Source organism: Sphaeramia orbicularis, chromosome 19 (genome assembly GCF_902148855.1).
Source record: "Sphaeramia orbicularis chromosome 19, fSphaOr1.1, whole genome shotgun sequence".
Lineage (NCBI taxonomy): Eukaryota > Metazoa > Chordata > Actinopteri > Kurtiformes > Apogonidae > Sphaeramia > Sphaeramia orbicularis.
In genome coordinates, this window is record NC_043975.1 from 20158671 (window position 1) to 20179391 (window position 20721).

The 20721-nt window shown below is 38.0% G+C and overlaps 5 protein-coding genes across 5 annotated transcripts; 4 read left to right on the forward strand and 1 right to left on the reverse strand.

The window, feature by feature from the left end:
* Nucleotides 1–12: 12 nt before the first annotated feature.
* On the forward strand, nucleotides 13–426 carry LOC115410027 (histone H2A). The gene has a single exon (XM_030121432.1). It carries the CDS (start codon nucleotides 29–31, stop codon nucleotides 413–415), a length of 387 nt encoding a protein of 128 aa, XP_029977292.1. The 5' UTR covers nucleotides 13–28; the 3' UTR covers nucleotides 416–426.
* Nucleotides 427–2873: 2447 nt separating this feature from the next.
* LOC115410030 (histone H2B 1/2-like) lies at nucleotides 2874–3724 on the forward strand. The gene has a single exon (XM_030121436.1). The coding sequence runs from the start codon at nucleotides 3263–3265 to the stop codon at nucleotides 3635–3637; it is 375 nt and encodes a 124-aa protein (XP_029977296.1). The 5' UTR covers nucleotides 2874–3262; the 3' UTR covers nucleotides 3638–3724.
* Nucleotides 3725–7200: 3476 nt separating this feature from the next.
* On the forward strand, nucleotides 7201–7907 carry LOC115410020 (histone H1-like). The gene has a single exon (XM_030121425.1). The coding sequence runs from the start codon at nucleotides 7218–7220 to the stop codon at nucleotides 7812–7814; it is 597 nt and encodes a 198-aa protein (XP_029977285.1). The 5' UTR covers nucleotides 7201–7217; the 3' UTR covers nucleotides 7815–7907.
* A 1128-nt stretch (nucleotides 7908–9035) lies between these two features.
* On the reverse strand, nucleotides 9036–9451 carry LOC115410036 (histone H2A). The gene has a single exon (XM_030121442.1). The coding sequence runs from the start codon at nucleotides 9440–9442 to the stop codon at nucleotides 9056–9058; it is 387 nt and encodes a 128-aa protein (XP_029977302.1). The 5' UTR covers nucleotides 9443–9451; the 3' UTR covers nucleotides 9036–9055.
* A 6417-nt stretch (nucleotides 9452–15868) lies between these two features.
* On the forward strand, nucleotides 15869–18130 carry LOC115410028 (histone H2B 1/2-like). The gene is made up of 2 exons (XM_030121433.1): nucleotides 15869–16108; nucleotides 17230–18130. Exon 2 carries the CDS (start codon nucleotides 17398–17400, stop codon nucleotides 17770–17772), a length of 375 nt encoding a protein of 124 aa, XP_029977293.1. The 5' UTR covers nucleotides 15869–16108; nucleotides 17230–17397; the 3' UTR covers nucleotides 17773–18130.
* Nucleotides 18131–20721: the final 2591 nt, after the last annotated feature.

A 20721-nucleotide genomic window follows, 5' to 3' on the forward strand; every position in this document is an offset into this window, starting at 1 on the left:
CTGACTGTGAAAGAGAAAGTTATTAAAAATGAGTGGACGAGGCAAAACCGGTGGAAAGGCCAGAGCTAAGGCCAAGACCCGCTCTTCTCGTGCTGGACTCCAGTTCCCAGTGGGTCGTGTCCACAGACTGCTGCGTAAAGGTAACTACGCCGAGCGCGTGGGTGCCGGCGCCCCCGTGTACCTGGCGGCTGTGCTGGAGTATCTGACCGCTGAGATCCTGGAGTTGGCCGGAAACGCCGCCCGCGACAACAAGAAGACCCGTATCATCCCCCGTCACCTGCAGCTGGCTGTCCGCAACGACGAGGAGCTCAACAAACTGTTGGGCGGTGTGACCATCGCTCAGGGAGGAGTCCTGCCCAACATCCAGGCGGTTCTTCTGCCCAAGAAGACCGAGAAGCCCGGAAAGGCCAAGTAAATGTGAACGGACCAACAACAACCATAACGGCTCTTTTAAGAGCCACACACTCTGAAAAAGAACAACTCCTGTTATTTTAACCCTTTCATGCATAATGGTCACTTCAGTGGACAGGTGTTCCCTTATGTCACACGTGTCAAACATGCGACCCGGGGTCCAAATCCGGTCCGCCAAAGGGTCCAGTCTGATGAATTTGTGAACTGCAACAATCACTAAAATATTAATCCTTTCAGTTCAGGTTCCACATTCAGACCAATTCAATATCAAGTGGGCAGGACCAGTAAAATAGTAACATAAATGACAACTCCAAATGTTTCTTTGTAAATGTAAATATTTTCATGTATTTACACTAAAAGTATAATTTTTGCAAAAAATGTAAACAACCTGAAATGTCTTAAGAGAAGTAAAGTTTTAACAATATTCTGAATTTTACTCAATGTTTTATGTAATTGTAGATCCTCTGTATCTGTAAGTTATAATGTACATGTGTAAATGATAAACTGAGACTATAATATATATATATATGTATATATATATGTATGTGAAACAGTAGTTTTCAGTAGTTATTTTTTGATTCCAATTACTTTTGCAGTACTAATACCACTGTTTTGCCACCCAGCCAGTCCTATTGCAAGAAGATAGTGATGGCTACAGTAGTGTTTTTATATACTTCTTAAATTAGACATGATCAGGTTTTTAAGTAGAACAAGGTGTGCTTGTGTTGGAATTCAACACACAGGAATGGAATGGCTGTCATACATACAGACATGATGATTTCATAGGAAACTGCAGTGGTCTATGGAAATATGTAATATGGGAATGGTACAGTATACATATATAAATAATGCATGTTTATTATGTATTTCAGTCAATAGTGTTACTCATATCATCTGGGATCTTCAGCATAAAACACTTGAGAACAGCTTGAGATAACAGTAAATGTTTGATGTTCTATGAAAAGCACTTATGTCATTTTTGAGATTTTAGTTCAGTGCAATTCACGGCAATTCAGTGAACTTTCAGAACAAAGGAACAACAATGAATAGATATCAGATCTTTCAAGGCCGTCATGGGTCGAAAAACAGCCCCTCCCATCGTGTCCTCTTTCACGTTCTCAGTCAGTGAATAATTAAGTGATGCTCTCTCTGTTTCAGCATTGTGAGGTGAACAACTGAACAGTAACAATGAGTGGAAGGGGCAAAGGAGGAAAAGGACTCGGTAAAGGAGGCGCCAAGCGTCACCGTAAAGTTCTCCGTGATAACATCCAGGGCATCACCAAGCCCGCTATCCGCCGCCTAGCTCGTCGTGGAGGAGTCAAGCGTATCTCCGGTTTGATCTACGAGGAGACCCGCGGTGTGCTCAAGGTTTTCCTGGAGAACGTCATCCGTGATGCTGTCACCTACACCGAGCACGCCAAGAGGAAGACCGTGACCGCCATGGATGTGGTTTATGCTCTGAAGAGACAGGGCCGCACCCTGTACGGATTCGGAGGATAAACTGCCCCTGGATTATTCTGAAAACAAAGGTCCTTTTAAGGGCCACCCACTTACCCTAAAGAGCTTTCTGATAACTGATGCAAAATAATTAGTTAATATAACTAAATCTGAGTAACGCACACCAAAGAGTCCAATAGCACAACGCGGCATTTTAACCGTTTCGTGCATGAATTGTGATATTGTTACCCAATATATTTTTCCTGAGTGTTTTTATACCTCTTTATGCATGAAAAAAAAACTGCAGTTTTTTTTTTTTTAAAGGAAAAATGGCCACTCCATGTATTTAATGTTTGAAGCAAAGAAACATGTATTTGAAACCTAGTATCAGAAAGTGATATGGAGAACTATGCAATAAAAACATTTTAATGCTACTAATCAGATGTTTTCTCACAATTTAACACACTAATACTAGTTAATATTCATTTCATGGAGATAATACGCCAAAAAAAGTTACAATCTAATAATTAGCAATTGATTACAGTAAAATGAAAAAAAAAATGTCACTGCAGATCAGGTTTATCAAGAACAGCAAAGTTACAGTAATGGTATGAATGCCAGTGTATGGGATGATGCATAAGTTTCCACTGTGTCGGCTGATATGCAAATAAAGCAACTAAACTCATGAATAAACAAGAGAACAGCTGTAGAGTAACTGTCCACTGTAGTGACCACTGTGCATGAAAGGGTTAAACACCTGGCTGTATAACAGGCCTATAATTTAATTTTATGTGGAATGCTCTTTTATGATTGGGATTTGCTTGATATAAATGTACATATAGCTGTAGATAACGCCAAGTAACGGTGTTACACATTAGAACAACTCCTAAATATTAATATATTACAATGTATCATCGTGTTCTAATTGATATATTTTGGTTCTTATTAAAGCATTCTAAAAATCAGTTCTTTGTGCGTTTTCATGCCCTTCGATAACTGCCTTTGAAACATTAGGATGGTGGATTTGTCGCTTTCTTTGGCTTATTTCCTTTTAGTGAATTTGAATAAATCAACACTGGAATACATCTGTTATTTACGACTACACCCAAGATTATCAACTGAAAAGATATAACACATTTACAAGAACGAATAACCCCAAAAAGCCTCCACAGATGTTAATGTAATTGATGTTTGATTCAGGAGACACTGAAGAATTCACTGTGTAAAGGAAGGAAAATTACCAGACTGGGGTTTCCATGGAAACACTACCGTCCTCCACGAGACCACCTCCAGCCCTTGAAAAGCTGAACCAATCATCTGAAGGGAATTGTACATTCATATTTACATGGAGAGGTTATAAGAAAAGAGTCTCTACGTCACACCGTAAACGTTGCTGGTAGATCCTGACAATACCATGCCTGAACCCGCGAAGTCCGCGCCCAAGAAGGGCTCCAAGAAAGCCGTGACCAAGACCGCCGGTAAAGGCGGCAAGAAGAAGAGAAAGACCAGGAAGGAGAGCTACGCCATCTACGTTTACAAGGTCCTTAAACAGGTCCACCCAGACACCGGGATTTCCTCCAAGGCCATGAGCATCATGAACTCGTTCGTCAATGACATCTTTGAACGCATCGCTTCAGAGGCCTCTCGTCTGGCTCATTACAATAAGAGGTCCACCATCACCTCCAGGGAGATCCAGACCGCAGTGCGCCTCCTGCTGCCCGGTGAGCTGGCCAAGCACGCCGTGTCTGAGGGCACCAAGGCTGTGACCAAGTACACCAGCTCCAAGTAAACTGGACCGAACCATCAATATAAACCTAACGGCTCTTCTCAGAGCCACCCACTATGTTTAAAGACGGACTTCTTTTATTCTTGATAATGTGAACGTGTTTAAATAGGAAATGATAACTGCATGGAGATTAAAGATGGTTCATGTCTAATTGTTTCATTTCTAATTTATGGTGGAATTACTGAGACACTGGAGAACAGTTGTGCCTTAATGTGAGCAGAAAACATGAACTAAGAAATTAAAGATGGGGTATAGCTGAATATTGTCCAAAGGTAATATATGAATATAAGATGATGCATACATAACGTACCAACCATATTATAACCAACCCTTTGACTCAATAGGTCTTCCTTTTTTTTCACATTCATGCCTGTCAAACTATAAATCCAAATATAAATCCAACTGCTTTTTTAACCCCATAAAGCCCCACTGTTATTACTGAGGCAATTACAAAAATGTTTTCTCTCTAACATTTCATTATCCTCCACATATTATTCTCTGCATTGTGCATTTTTTAAGCGAAAATCAATTATTTTCTTAGATTTAATTTATTGATCATGCTGATGTTCATTAAAGTTTAGGATTATTTTATCAGAGACAGAAAAGCACAGAAAAAGTGACTTTATCACCAAATATATCATTAACTGAACATAAAACAACTGTCTGCATCCACTGTTATTTATCAAACTCCATGGGTTTTACTGGTGAATTAATGTAGAAGATGACAGTGTTTCCATACTGACTATGAAGCCTCTGAACGTCCAAATATGGATCATATCTGATGACCATGAAAAGGTGACAAACTGCATTTTACACTATTTTCATGTATGATGGGATTAGTGGATCAGAAGTTATTAAACATTTTAAATCAGTTCATGATTTAGGTTGGAAGTGGCTCTTTGTGTCTTTATGGGTTAAGAGCCGCCCACTGCATTAGAATGACAAACGTCATTATCCTCAAGTGAGCTGAACATAATATAAGATATTTAATGTATAGATGACTTGCAGTTCACTTCCACAAATTACACAGAAGACCTTAAAAAATCAGTGGTGTCAGAGTTGGTTCAGGAGTCGCATGTAACTCAAAATGTTTGTATTTACAAACATGTAACAAATGGTATGTGCTTTCATAGATCCACTGTGATCTGGACATTGTAAAGCACATGAATAAATTACAAAATGAGACAAATTGTAAATTTATTTTTTCATAAGAAATTTCAGGTTGTTTATAGTTGTTCATGTTCACATTTTTTCAAATGCCAGTTTGTTAGTGTAAACCTTTTCATAATGTAATTTAACTTTTTTCACTGTTGTTATTTTACCAATCTACTGGAGATCATAGTAGACTATATATGGCCCCTAAACTAAAATGAGTTTGACACACAACATTTCAGACTGAGATAATATCCAAAATTTGTGCCTAAAGAAGAAAGCATGAGAAATTACACAACCAATTACCAATAACAAATAAAAGGTAAAACAGACTTTCAATGAACTTGTGATGTTCTTAGATTCAGGTGTACCTTTTGCATGATTTACAATACCTATGTATTTGCAACTATCCAAATGAAAACTGGATTTTAAATTCAAATGTGTCAGCCACTTTATCGGAAAAAAAAACAAAACTATATAGACATGCAAGAGTTATCTGTAGTGCAAACAGTGAATACTGAAGAAGGTTGTGTGTCACTCATAAAAAAAAATCACACAGGTCAAAAAACAAACAAAGCTGTAAATCAGTAAACTTTCTTAAACAAAGGTTGTTGTGGTTGGAGGACTAACTAGAATTCAACACTCCAGTAAGATGTATTGCAATAAAGTAGGATATTATTGAGAAAAGTATCAAGTGAAATGAACTAAAGCCTAAAAGTCCTGATGGAATCCAAAGTCTGTAAAAAAAAAAAAAAAAACTAAACAAAAAACAAACATTATTTAACTGCTTGCACTCACTTTTTTTTTTTTTTTTTTTTAATAATTTTTTCCTCTACTTCACATGAGGATAAAACTTTACTTAGTTACCAAGAACCCTAAGTTTAATCTTCATCATGTTTGCATCATAGTCATTCAATGCAGTTCTGTAAATTTTAATTTTATATAATTATTTACCTTTATTTAACCCAAGTCACACTGACATTCGATATCTCTTTTGCAAGGGAGACCTGGCCCGGTTTGTAAGTGAGTGAATAAATGACAAAACAAACAAAAGAGAAATGCTCACATTCCTCAGATATCCATTCACCAGGAGAAGTTGACCGAAATATAGAACATTGGTGAAAAAGTTAAAATATGGGCAAATTAGTTTGAATTTTGGCCACCAAAATATAAACAGATCATTCTTGAGTGAAAGTCTAAAAAAATAATAATAATACTAAAAAAATTGTAAACATATATATTATATAAATAGATTTATAAAGATCATTTTTGCATACTATGCATACTCTAACAGACAGAGCTGAAATAAAACAAAGAAAAACAAGCATGAATTACAAAAGGATCATGTGTCAAATATGTCTAAACATGGAATATACTGTCATCATCTCATGGGATAATATGGGAAAATATATACCTTTTAAATTATGATGTAATTTTTGTCCAATTTGTAGTTCTAAGTACAGCCAATATACAAGAAACAAGTTTGCAGGTTTTTTGTTTGTTTTTGACAATGCACACAAGATTTCACATTAACAAAAAATTTAAGAATAAAACATACATTAAAAAAATATTTTATGAGATGTAGTGATGCCAAGAATTCAACATTGAATTTATTGTTCATTTGAACTAGCTGAAATATTTATTTTATTAATGTTTTAATGTGTATTGTTTAAAGTCCCACCCTCATTTAAAACTGTTGACTTTTGTCTTTTCCTTCTGTATCAGTGTCTGCAGACACTGTGTTAGATAAAAGTTATTTATTTGTTTGATTCTGATTACTTCTATTTTAGAATAAGAGGTAATACTTGGTATTTCATTGCATCAAAATAAGTAAATAAATATGGATTGGATCATAGACGTAGAAACAAACAAAGTCAAAGTCATTTCTCAGCTGTGGTCTGTCTGCTCATGTGCACCATGGGTCTCAGTGTGTTTGGTGTCATCGGAAAAGCTCCATTTTAATCCAAAATGTTCCAGTACAAATCAGTTTTTAAACTTTGACTCTCCTAACCAACATGTTTTCTGACTGGACTAGCGCTTTTGTTGAAACCCTGATGGATTTTAATCATTTTAGGAGAGAAATAAATGTGAAAACTCGCCGAGCGGTGCAGTCCGACACGGTGAATATGTGATGTTTGGAGACAGTTTAAAGTGAATCCAGAGCCCACCAGAGCTCTACATGACCTCAGGACGAAGAGACACAAGTCCGCTACAGATTCAATCAGTGTCCGCCTTCAGAACAGGTCCTGGATTTGTTTATAAGGCTTTTATCAGTGAAGAGAAAACACAAGTGTCCGAGTATCCTGACTGCGCGGAGGACACAGTGGCTGAGTTGAGTCTCCACGGTTCTCATGGTGTGTTTAATTCCACCCCGTGCTCTGTACATCGCATCAGTCTAGTTAGACTCTGTCCTGAATAGACACTCGAAACTATGGCAGAAGTAGCTCCAGCTCCCGCCGCCGCTCCGGCCAAAGCCGCCAAGAAGAAGGCCGTGAAAAAGGCCAAAACCGGACCCAGCGTCCGCGACCTCATCACCAAGACCGTGGCCGCTTCCAAGGAGCGGAACGGCGTGTCTCTGGCGGCTCTGAAGAAGGCTCTGGCCGCAGCTGGATACGATGTGGAGAAGAACAAGGGCCGCATCAAGGTGGCCGTCAAAAGCATGGTGGCCAGTGGGGTCCTGACCCAGACCAAGGGGACCGGGGCTTCAGGCTCGTTCAAGATGAGCAAGAAGGCAGAAGCCAAGCCCAAGAAGAAGGCTGTGAAGAAAGCAGCTCCCAAAGCCAAGAAGGCAGCGGCCAAGAAACCTGCAACCCCCAAGAGGCCGAAGAAGCCAGCAGCAGCAAAGAAGGCCCCGAAGAAGTCCCCGAAGAAGGCGGCCAAGAAGGCCCCGGCGGCCAAGAAAGCAGCAGCAAAGAGCCCCAAGAAGGCCCCCAAGAAGGTGACCAAGAAGCCTGCGGCCAAGAAAGCCCCTGCAAAGAAGGCAGCGGCCAAGCCCAAAGCAAAGAAGGCAGCAGCCAAGAAGAAGTGAGCTGACCTCAGCCTGTCACCTCCAGAACCTGATCAAAGGCTCTTTTAAGAGCCACCCACAAATACACTGAAGACTCAACTCCTCAACTGCAATGATCACTTTTGGTATTGATTATATTTACACCAAATACTGTAATAGAAAAAACGATTATGAAACACATGAATAATAACAGTGGAAACATGACTAGTTCATGTGTAATTCAGTTAAACTGTAATACAACCAATAAAACAACATAAAACAAAAGAATAAAAACAGGTAATCAAAAGGCAAAATATAAGGAATATAAGAAATAGATACACCATAAAATACGAAATGAAACAGTACTTAAAAGAAGGGAAAATATTCAGATGATGTTTCTGTTCTAGAGATGGAAACTTGTTGGATTCCTGTTCATGTGACACATAGTGGATTTATTAGTAATATTTACATATGCTTCACCTCATGAGTCATAAATGTAATTACTAGTTAACTTAGGCAATATTTTATCAGGTGAAAACTGAATTTACCTAATTTCAACATAAAGGTTGGGTGTTTTTTTTTTTGTCACAAATTAAACTTTGTTGGGGCATGATTTTGACTCCAATTCTGGTTGCAATTCAGAAGTTACGTGGTTTTTCATGGTTTTCCAAAAAATATGGGACCGCTGAGGACCCAACTCAAAGAAAACAGTCTGTATTAGCTATTAAAACATAACTCAGTGATTATATATATATATATATATATATATATATATATATATATATATATATATATATATATTTTTTTTTTTTTTTTTTTTTTTTTTTAAACTCAAATTCTTTATTTCTAGAAATATTTATATATATTCAAAATTTAAAGAATTTTTCTTTACATTTGCACTCATGTGGTTCTACCTGTCTTTTCTCTGCATTTGCTTGTTGTATGTTGCTGCTGTTAACTGAAATTTCCCTGTGGTGGGATTAAGTCTTTTTAGACTCATGACTACACTTTAAGTGTACATACTCTGATGCAAAAATAATTCATTGTTCACAAGAAAAGTTAATGTGATGATTCTGAAAGAGCTCACACAATGTTACTAGTTACTACAGTACTATTTTGATCTTACTCATTGTATACACACATGCAAGTACACTGAATTTTTAGACAGATGTAACATCAGATTTTCCACATTTAAAAAATAAGAGGAACTGTGTTCTTTTTCAGTGAGTGTGTGGCTCTTAAAAGAGCCGTTGTGGTTGTTGATGTTGTTGGTCCGTTCACATTTACTTGGCCTTTCCGGGCTTCTCGGTCTTCTTGGGCAGAAGAACCGCCTGGATGTTGGGCAGGACTCCTCCCTGAGCGATGGTCACTCCTCCCAGCAGTTTGTTGAGCTCCTCGTCGTTGCGGACAGCCAGCTGCAGGTGACGGGGGATGATACGGGTCTTCTTGTTGTCGCGGGCGGCGTTTCCGGCCAACTCCAGGATCTCAGCGGTCAGATACTCCAGCACAGCCGCCAGGTACACGGGGGCGCCGGCACCCACGCGCTCGGCGTAGTTACCTTTCCGCAGTAGTCTGTGGACACGACCCACTGGGAACTGAAGTCCAGCACGAGAAGAGCGGGTCTTGGCCTTAGCTCTGGCCTTTCCACCGGTTTTGCCTCGTCCACTCATTTTTAATAACTTTCTCTTTCACAGTCAAAGAGAACTACTTTCGTCTCAGCCAAGACACTGTCTTATATGTTGTTGAGGGCGCGCGACGTTTGGTATCGTCCAATCATTGCGGAGGATTTCACTCCTGCCCGTTCACATTGAGGCGGGGGTCTCTCCTTTGGGCGGTGCTGAGCTCCGTTTCCAATCAGAGGCAGGAGGTCTGAAACCACGTGACCAAGCGGACCCACTGTTTAAAAGAGAGCCGGTCCACAGACTCACATCATATCTTTCTCTTTCAGATAAAGAAGAAAGTTAAAACTATGGCAAGAACCAAGCAGACCGCTCGTAAATCCACTGGTGGCAAGGCCCCCAGGAAGCAGCTGGCCACTAAGGCTGCCCGGAAGAGCGCCCCGGCCACCGGCGGCGTCAAGAAGCCTCACCGTTACAGGCCCGGGACCGTGGCTCTGCGTGAGATCCGGCGTTACCAGAAATCCACCGAGCTGCTCATCCGCAAACTGCCCTTCCAGCGTCTGGTCCGTGAAATCGCTCAGGATTTCAAGACCGACCTGCGCTTCCAGAGCTCCGCCGTCATGGCTCTGCAGGAGGCCAGCGAGGCATACCTGGTGGGGCTGTTCGAGGACACCAACCTGTGCGCCATCCACGCCAAGAGGGTCACCATCATGCCCAAAGACATCCAGCTGGCCAGACGCATCCGTGGAGAGAGAGCTTAAACAGTCTGATCTAACTAACACAACGGCTCTTTTAAGAGCCACCACATGAGCACTGAAGAAGCACTTCTGTTTTAAACTAAGTGGGAGAACTTTTTTTTCAAGTCAGTGAAGAAAAATCCTTAATGAAGGTAGATAGCTAATACTGTTAAAATAGAGCAGGTCTGGAAAGATTCTCAACCACAGCACAATGCTAATTGTGAAATTTAAATAATTAATATTTTTGATATACTTCTGACACTTCTATATATCTGAAGATAAGTAAGCTTAACTATTTCTTTAGTACTTCTACAGACTAAGTAGGATTACTGTAGTTTTGTTGCATATTTGAAATAAACTAATTTATCATTAAACATGGCTACTCTGTTGGTCATACTCTAATAAAATCTGGTACACTGATGTCATGTGAACCATAAGTTATATCTAATAAACCCCAATGAAGCTAATAGATTTGACACCACAACTTCGATAGCCTTGGCACTGAGTTTGGTCACATTTAGCTGAGTAATGTGATAAATTGTTAAAATAAGATACTTGATGTTATGATATAACAATTTAACCTTAGAAATGGGTGACACGTGCATATTTCATAATCTTTCACTTCACTGACTTTTCTAAACTATACGATTGCATGCGTCAACTGTTTGAAATCAGTTTGTGTTTCTTCTCATTGTGCTTAAGGGATGCAGTGATTTGGCCCCATCACTTATTACTAATTGATGTCTTATGTAAATGTGACTCAAATATAGTATTTACTTTTTATTTGGACTTACTGAGGTTGTGTCAACTCTTTATCATCAATTACAAGACAGGTACTGACTGATCCAGTGTAGCCTCTATAAAATATCCACCAGTAGTCACTTTTCCATTGACCCTCAAATTGTGCAAATATAATTTGCGCATAAAAATTTACCTCATGGCAAAATGACAATTTTGCCAAAATTCTCATTTGTCGATGAAAAGTTTTTGTGCAGGCAAGAGTGGCATTTTGGGCGTAGTAAAATTGGTATATCACACAAAACTGCAATGGAAAGATCATTTCTGCAACTAGTCACGTGAAATAAATAAAAAAAAAACAAAACAAATGTTGACAGATGTTACAACAAGCAAAGACAAAGAGTTTGTGTGGACACACCAGGAAACCAAATCATTTTATAAATTTAGTACGGGATAGAGGTATAATATATAATAATAATGAATATATTTTTAAATCATCATGACACTTGTTTGTTGCCATATTTATGGAATGACTTCTTGTGTCATCTCGCAATAACAAATAAACAAATCATTGCATTTGTGATTAAATGGAAAAAGCAACATTACACACTTCTGTTTTTTTGACATTTAGTAAATATCAGTAAATTTTTGCAAAGATGTCCAATTGGAAAAGCCACTGCTGACAGCACTGAAATATTCTACAATAGAAAAGACCAAAGCAAATCTTTCAGTTACATTACCACATGGGCACTTTATGGATTTTTAAATACAAAAACATTTATATTATGTTGGACCCTAGAAAATCTAATCCTAACACTTTTAATATGATACTGAGCTAGTAGATCTTAAGCGCTTATATAGCCTAAGAAATAGTCAATGGTAGATGTTGTCATTGTGACATATCTGAACCACAGAGGAATACAAATTACCTTCAAATCTGCACCATAGGGCTCAACTCCTGGCTTTCAGGACCCTGGACAGCGAAGAACACACAATGCTCTGTAACAGAAGGAAAAATCAAGTAACAATTATTTATTTTTGTATTGATCTAGTGTCTTCACAGAAAAAAGTGACTTCACAAGACTCACCAGGCACAGCCCCTGGGTTTAGCCCTGCCATTGTCCACTTGGTAACGCTCATGTACTAAAGGGTTAACTATGAATGTCCAGGAGCAGCCCCTGGTCCCTCCCCTGTCCTCTTTCACGTTCTCAGTCAGTGAATAAGTACGTAGCACTCTCCACGAACCAACCATTGTGAGGTTAACAACTAAACAGTAACGATGAGTGGAAGGGGCAAAGGAGGACTGACAAAGACAAAGATATTAGAGAAACTATCAGAGAACACTGTGTGAACTCGTATAAAAAAAACGACATAGATAGGAGTTGTACGAAAACTCTTTTAGATTCCATTCGAGACTCTACTCCAATAAATTGTGACTCCCTAAAAGGAGAAATCAAAAGAGAAGAAGTGGTTCAGGCCATTCACCAGTTAAATGTAGGTAAAAGTCCTGGACCTGATGGACTCCCCACAGAGTTTTATCAGCTAAATATAGAAGAAGTTTTACATCTACTTACCTCTATGTTAAACGAAGGTTTAAATAAAGGGGTCATGGCAGATTCATTTTATGAAGGAGTTTTAAACTTGCTGTACAAAAAAGGTGACCGTTCATGCATCGATAATTATAGGCACTTAACATTAATGAACACCGACTATAAGATTCTGGCAAAAATTATCAATAATCGGTTAAGTAGTGTTTTAGAAAAAATTATCGTAAAAGAACAGACCTGCGCAGTCAAAGGTCGATATATGTGGGATAATTTGAGCACATTAAGAGAACTGTCATATTCAGGCCAAAAGGATTTCTTTATTGTCGGTTTAGACCAAAAGAAGGCTTTCGATTATATTTCACGTGACTATCTTTGGGCTGCAATGGAGGCATATGGTCTTCCTAAAAGTTTTATCGACATGGTTAAATGTTTATATATGAAGTCATCCGTAAAGATAAATGTCAATGGTGTTTTAACAAAATCCTTCCAGGTGGAGAGAGGGGTGAAGCAGGGATGTCCTCTCAGCTCTGCTCTTTATGTTTTAGCAATCAGCCCATTAATAAAATCAATTAATTCAGACATAAAAATAACAGGCATACCTCTCGGCCAATCCTGTTTAGTCAAATCAATAGCTTATGCAGATGACATCACTGTCGTAATTAAAAACCAGGTGGAGATGGATGTTCTAACTAATCATCTTAATATGTATGAAATGGCTTCAGGAGCTGTCCTAAACCATAGCAAAACAGAGGGAGTTTGGATCGGAGATGCAATAGATAAACCCAACCTAAATATTCAAACTAAAGATGAAATTAAAATCCTCGGAATCTCATTTGGAAATAACAACTGTGGGGAAAGAAATTGGGAACAAAAATTCACCTCGACTAAGGAAGAAGTTAACAGATGGCAGAACAAGAATACAAATTATAAAAGTAGAATTAACATTGTGAAAACTCATATCCTTTCCAAACTCCTCTTTTTAGCTAACATTTTTCCTCCAACTGACAAAATGATAACGCGGTTGAACAAACAGTGTGTAAATCTGATCTGGGGAACCACCAGAGAGGTCACTAAAAGAATACTATTGTTTAAAAATAAAGAACTCGGTGGACTCGGTGCAATAGATCTCGGTCTCAAATTAAATATTGCCTTTATTAAGAATGTCTCAATGAGTATGTCACGGAAGTCAATATGGATCAATGACCTGTCCACCTGGGAGAAAAAAAAAGGCAGGGCAAGGAAAGGACCTTATTACAAAATCATATATGGTGACATAAAAGAAAAGTATAAACATTTAAATATCGACTGGGTTAAGGGGACTTCTAGAGGGATCTATAAATGTATAAGCGATTTTAGCTATGGTGGATTGGTGGATTACAAACATGTAAAGGAAAACGAGAAGAAGACTGTCATTAAAAATATAAAGGACAAATCTATTTCTGAGAATTACAGAGATATCCGCTGGCTTATTTCTGTAAGTAGACTTCCAGCTAGAGCTCTGGTATCCTGGAGCTGTTATGTCACAACAAAAAAATGTCCGATGATAAACTGTGGAAATGACGAAACTCAAGAACACGTACTTATTGACTGCTATAGAGCGCAAGCTGTTTGGACTTTTTTTAAAAACATTGGCCTGAGCTGCCCTATAAACTATCGCTCAGTCATGTACGGACTTCTAGAGGAATCAACATCAACAAACAAACATAGACTCTTCCAGTTAATCATCTACATTGTAACAGTCAAGCTCTGGAAAACAAGATGTTTAACAGTCATTAATCAGAATCTCATAGATAGTAAAACAGTGATTAAACAAACATTGACTGAACTACGCAGAAGAAGAACCCTGGACAAACAGCACTCCTTTCCATGGAACATAATAGACTTGTAAGTCAGTCTTCACATTGAAAGAAAAAAAAAAAAGACAAAAAAAAAAAAAAAAAAAAAAAAAAAAAAAACATGTATGCATGTTTTAAGAATGTGTGCCTTGTTAACATGTATATGTATGTATGTTTTGTTTTTTCTTTTTTTTTTTTTTTTTTTTATATAGATAAAGAGCAGTTTTATAAGTGAACGTATTTATGGGTGGCTAATCAACTGTGTTAAGTATAGGGACATATGTCTGTGCCTGTATTCTTTTGAAAATTTCAATAAAGAATTTAAAAAAAAAAAAAGCAAAGGAGGAAAAGGACTCGGTAAAGGAGGCGCCAAACGTCACCGTAAGGTTCTCCGTGACAACATCCAGGGCATCACCAAGCCCGCTATCCGCCGTCTGGCTCGCCGTGGTGGAGTCAAGCGTATCTCCGGTCTGATCTACGAGGAGACCCGCGGTGTGCTCAAGGTTTTCTTGGAGAACGTCATCCGTGATGCCGTCACCTACACCGAGCACGCCAAGAGGAAGACCGTGACCGCCATGGATGTGGTTTATGCTCTGAAGAGACAGGGCCGCACCCTGTACGGATTCGGAGGTTAAACTGCTCCTGGTTCATTCTGAAAACAAAGGTCCTTTTAAGGGCCACCCACCCACTCACCCTAAAGAGCCCATCTGCCACAACAATGCACACACACACATACTCAGTTTTTATTTTGGTGTAGCTTAATTTTTACTAGTGTAGGTATAGTGGCATCAGAATTTGTACTGGAGCTTGAAAAAGCCTGAACATCAAAGTTTGGAAAATGCCTGCAATTCCAACTTTGATGCCCATTTTCTTACACTAACTTTGCCAGGTTATCTGGAAAGCCAATGCTACTTCCAGAGAGGTGATAAGGGAAAAATAAAACCATGTCAAAGAAAATAAACCTTAGTCATTGTCTTATTGCAACTGTGTCTGAAGAATGCCCAAGTGGCTTCCCTTTTGTTGGATTAAACTTTGTTCTTTAATTTCTAAACTTTCTGCTATTATAAAACAATTTTAGTTGTTTATAGCATTACAATGTACATCACTGATTAAAAGAGAAAAAAAAGAAATCAAGGATAGAAATGTACTTTGCCCCAGCAATGCTGTGCTGGAAAATAACCCTGTGACAGGGTTCCTCAGAATGAAAGGAAAAATAATGGCATAGTCGAAAAAAATATATATTTTTAAGCGATTTATTGTGCTTGTCTTCCCAGAGTGCAAAAGTTAGTGCTCAGTACAAAGTAAAAAAAAAAACATTTACAATCATAGGAAAAAACAAAAAAAAACTTCAGTGTATCTAGCTCAGCATCCACTGATCCATGATGGAGACAGGCCCTCTTTTAAAACCCTAAGGCTCCTCCCCCCAGGTAATTAACACCCCAAACTGGCCATATCTCCCAAACCATTCAACATATCATATGAACATAATTACAATAAATTCTCTCAAAATATAACACATGTAATACCCTTAACAATGGGTTTCTAAAACAACCAGGAAAAATAATAAAATTATTCCAGTGCAAAACTGGCACTCTACGGTGACGTCACCAGCACGTCAGCGGACCGCATCCCGCGCATGACGCAACTTAACCCGGAAGTCAGAGAGGCGCTCGGTTTGACAGTCAGAACATGTGAATGTGGGATGCATGCTTGATGAAAAGTTTGGAGGTGGCAAACAATGAGAAGAACAATGGATTTACAGCAGTCAAGTGTGCACCCAAGACTACTGCCATGACGGTCTAACGGTAAAAAGGATGAAACGGAGCAAACGGACAGGAGATGAAGTAAATGGACAACCAGGTAAAGAGCGTGTGTATGTGTGCGTGCTTTGACTATCACAGGAGTTTTCCCGCGGTACCTGACGGGGCTCTTCCGTCACAAACCCGTAAGTGCTTGAATTTGACCATGAAAAATGTGTATGAACCCTGATTATTGTGCACTAATGATGGAAACTTTGGCTCTTAATGTAGTGTATCTTAGAACCTCCAAACCACCCATTACTACAGAATACACAGCCAGGGAGGACTGAGGTCTCGGCCAGACCCCAGTTACAGTTTGAGTAATCTACACTCTGAAATTTGGTGATTAAATAACGCCTGGAAGACATGAACCACAACTCTTAAAAAGGATCATGTGTAATAGTAGTAGTATGTTTCTCTGATCCATCTAATCTGAAACAGTGTGCCTCTTGGAATAAAAAGAGGCCATGGTTAAAAATATATTTAATGAGTCAATGAAACAAGACTGAGAAAATCAGTCACTGAGTAGTATTCTCAAGTAAAATTTCCAGTGACATGTGTTGTTTTATTATGAGACATTAGCATGTTTCCATTAAACAAGTTTAATCTTTCCAGAATTTATACAAACAAATCAAGACTTAACTAGGACAACCCTGACACAAAACATACTACAGTTTTCTACAATTTCATGAGAGTTAGCTAACCATAGAAAAATTAAGGTAAATTTCCCTTTGTCCACTTTTTCCTGTACAAATGACAATGCATTTGATGATTTAGTTCGACAACTAATAATGTGATTCTTATGTTATATTAAAAAATAGTACCTAAAAGATAAAGGACGCACATAAATTGTTACATAACATCTAAAGAATAAGAGACAAAATTGATTGGAGGCAGCTAAAAAAAAATATGAAGACCACAGAGCAGCACAATAGTTAAATACATAAATTAATAAGCAAATAAACTGAATACTGAAATGAAGAGTTCATGTTTACTCTTATACTTATTAAAACTATACACTTATGAAAAGGGCACATTACACTGAAATAATGCTCTAAACACTTAGATTATATCTGGTGCACTAGACAATACTTCAGTCAGAGAGAGACCCTAAACTGAACATATGTCCATGAAGAATATATATTTCAAATTTTCCCTAATTTTGGTCAAATCTGTCTTCAGACACAGGTCTTTGTCCAGGCTCTGCTCATCAGACCACCTCCGCCATTCAGCTATGGAACCAATCACAGACAGGGGTAGGTGCAGCCTCATTTCCATGGGGTCTGTATAAGAACAGCTGGTCTGCACTCTACAGACCCATAGGTTTCTGTGAGGCACAAAAATCAGAAGATGCCTGAACCTGCAAAGTCTGCGCCCAAGAAGGGTTCAAAGAAGGCCGTCACCAAGACCGCTGGTAAAAGTGGCAAAAAGAAGAGAAAGACTAGGAAGGAGAGTTATGCCATCTATGTGTACAAGGTCCTTAAACAGGTTCACCCAGATACCGGGATCTCCTCTAAGGCTATGAGCATCATGAACTCGTTCGTCAATGACATCTTTGAACGCATTGCTGCTGAGGCCTCTCGTCTGGCTCATTACAACAAGAGATCCACCATCACTTCCAGGGAGATCCAGACCGCTGTGCGCCTCCTGCTGCCCGGTGAGCTGGCCAAGCACGCTGTGTCTGAGGGCACCAAGGCTGTGACCAAATACACCAGCTCCAAGTAAACTGGATTAATCAAATTTAATACAACGGCTCTTTTAAGAGCCACCCATTATGTGGAAAGACAGACTTCTTGGTTATTTGGTATGCTAAAACATTAATGTATATTGACTGACTCATTCACTAAATTATCGAACTCTGGTTTTATGTACACCAAATTCAATGTGCATAATGGAACACTGTCTAAAGGTAAATAATTTATATCACACATATACTAAAACCTACAACCTGTTGGTAATTTTCAGGTAAGAGTCCAAACTTGCTATAATAACCTGTTAATCTACCATTCATTGACCATAGGCTGTGATGAGTCACCCCATAACATGATTGTAGTAAAGTTTGCACTTAAATGAATATGACTGTCTGAAAGGCGAAGTCAGTGTTTTACTTAGTTTTTTTTTTTTTAATTGTACAGCTGTTTTGTCTCTTTAATGTTTTCTTGTATTTTGCTTTTTTATTCTTCTGTACAGAACTGTTATTAATTGTACAGCGGTTTTATGTCCTTAATCTTTAGATTTTTATTTATTCTTCTGTACAGCACTTTGGTCCACTGTGCTTGTTTTAAAGTGTTTTACAAATAAAGGAGAAATGGAGAGAAAGAGCTTAATTGTTAATCTTCCTCTTGTAAGTCGCTTTGGAAAAAAAGCCAAATGCATAAATGTAATTCACACATTCAGTGTGAGCATAGAGATTATCTTCAAATAGAATAAAATCCACCACTACTTCATATGAAGAACAGGCTGAATGAGGTACAGCCACAGCCTAAACACACTGTAAATCAGTGGTTCTCAAATCCGGTCCTGCATGTTTTAGATCAGGGGTCACCAATCCTGGTCCTCGAGGGCCGGTATCCTGCATATTTTAGATGTTTCCCTCTTCCAGCACACCTGACGGTCATTATCAGGCTTCTGCAGAGCTTGATGATAGGCTTATCATTTGAATCGGGTGTTTTGGAAGAGGGATACATCTAAAACATGCAGGATTCCGGGCCTTGAGGACCAGGATTGGTGACCCCTGTTTTAGATCTTTCCCTCTTCCATCACACCTGGTTCAACTGATGATCAGGTCATCACCAAGCGCTGCAGAAGCCTGATAACGATGTAATGGCTTCCAGGTGTGCTGGAAAAGAGGAAGATCTAAAATATTCACAATACTGGTGTTTGAGGACCAGATTTGAGAACCACTGCTGTAAATTCACTAAAAATGATCAGTTTAACCAGGCTAGTGTTTTCAGACAATATGAACATAGTGGTCCTTCAAGATTAAAAAAGTATCTATCTATCTATCTATCTATCTATCTATCTATCTATCTATCTATCTATCTATCTATCTATCTATCTATCTATCTATCTATCTATCTATCTATCTATCTATCTGTGATTTTATTTGGTCTTAAGTTTGGCAATAGAATCAAAATTGAAAATGAATGAAGAGTATTTTCCAATATTATAAACTTAAACATTCCACCATTTAGAAACTCTTAAATGTCTACATTTGTGATTTATGAGGTGGAGAACAATATATATATTAAAAAAAATAAAATAAAAAATCTCTGTCCACCATGTGTCACATGAACAAAAATCCACTAAGTCTCTACTGCTACACTGTCCAGAAAAGAAAACATCAGAACCATAATAAAGAAATGGACTGCTTTCCTTTCATTCATGGTGCGAGGAGCATGATGCATCGATTTTATATTCCTGGGTCATATTTAACCTTTTGATACCTTTTTTATATTACCTTATTTTGTGTTGTGTTACAATTTAATTAAGTGTAGTAACCATGTACTAGTCACCTGTTGTGTGTGTACATCCCCTTATCTCTATGTGACATTCTCTTTACATTTATAAATAAAGTAATGAAATACAGAATACTGAGAAACACCAATATTTTTAGTACACAAAGTTGTCTTTACTTTAGTTGTGGGTGACATTCCACCATCTAGAAACTCTTAAATTTCTACAATTGATCAAATAATGCATTATCACTTGTACCTAAGGCTGTTTTTACAAGAAACTGAATTTGGTCAAATAACACTGAACAGATCAATAACCTGATGTGATCTTCTTCCCAGTAATTTATGTACATAAATAGTGGGATTTGTACACATGTATGCACTTGACTATTATGAAAACTTTAACTTAGCTCTACTTACTCTTTTGTATTCTATTACACTCTGGCAACTGTTATTACTATTCATGTGTTTCATAATCATTTTGTTTTATTACAGCTTTCCCTGTGGAAATATAATCAATACAATAAGTCACAGGTGTCAAACATGCGGCCCTGGGGCCAAAACCGGCCCGCCAAAGGTTCCAATCAGGCTCATGGGATGAATTTACAAAGTGCGAGTTAGGGCATTGAACTCAAATATAATAACCTTTAAGCAAAAACAACACCATTTTTTTTCTCTTTGATTTAGTGCAAAGAACATTAAATTGTGAAAATATTTACATTAACAGACGATCCTGTAACAATAAACTGTGAATAACCTGAACAAATATGATCAACCTGAAATATCTAAAGAAAATCAAGTGCAATTTTAACAATATTCTGCCTGTTACTAAATGTTTTGTGCCTTTGTAGATCTGATCTGTAATGCACATGTATAAATGATAAGTCCAGGCATTCTATTGATAAAATTGTAATTATATCTAACAAATTTCATTTTTTTCAGGTTATTCACATCCTTTCTGTTTGGATAGTTTGTAAATGTAAATATTGGCATAACTGAATATTATTTCTTGCACTAAAACAATTTGGAGTTGTCATTATTTATGGGCTATCATGCTATTATTTTATTTTATTTTTTAAAATATTCTTTATTGAATTTTACAAGATAATACAATGCACAAACATACACTTCTATACTTAATATACACATTTAGCCACCCATATATACATCCACACATAAAATTGCACATTACCCATGTTCACAAGGATATTACAAGACT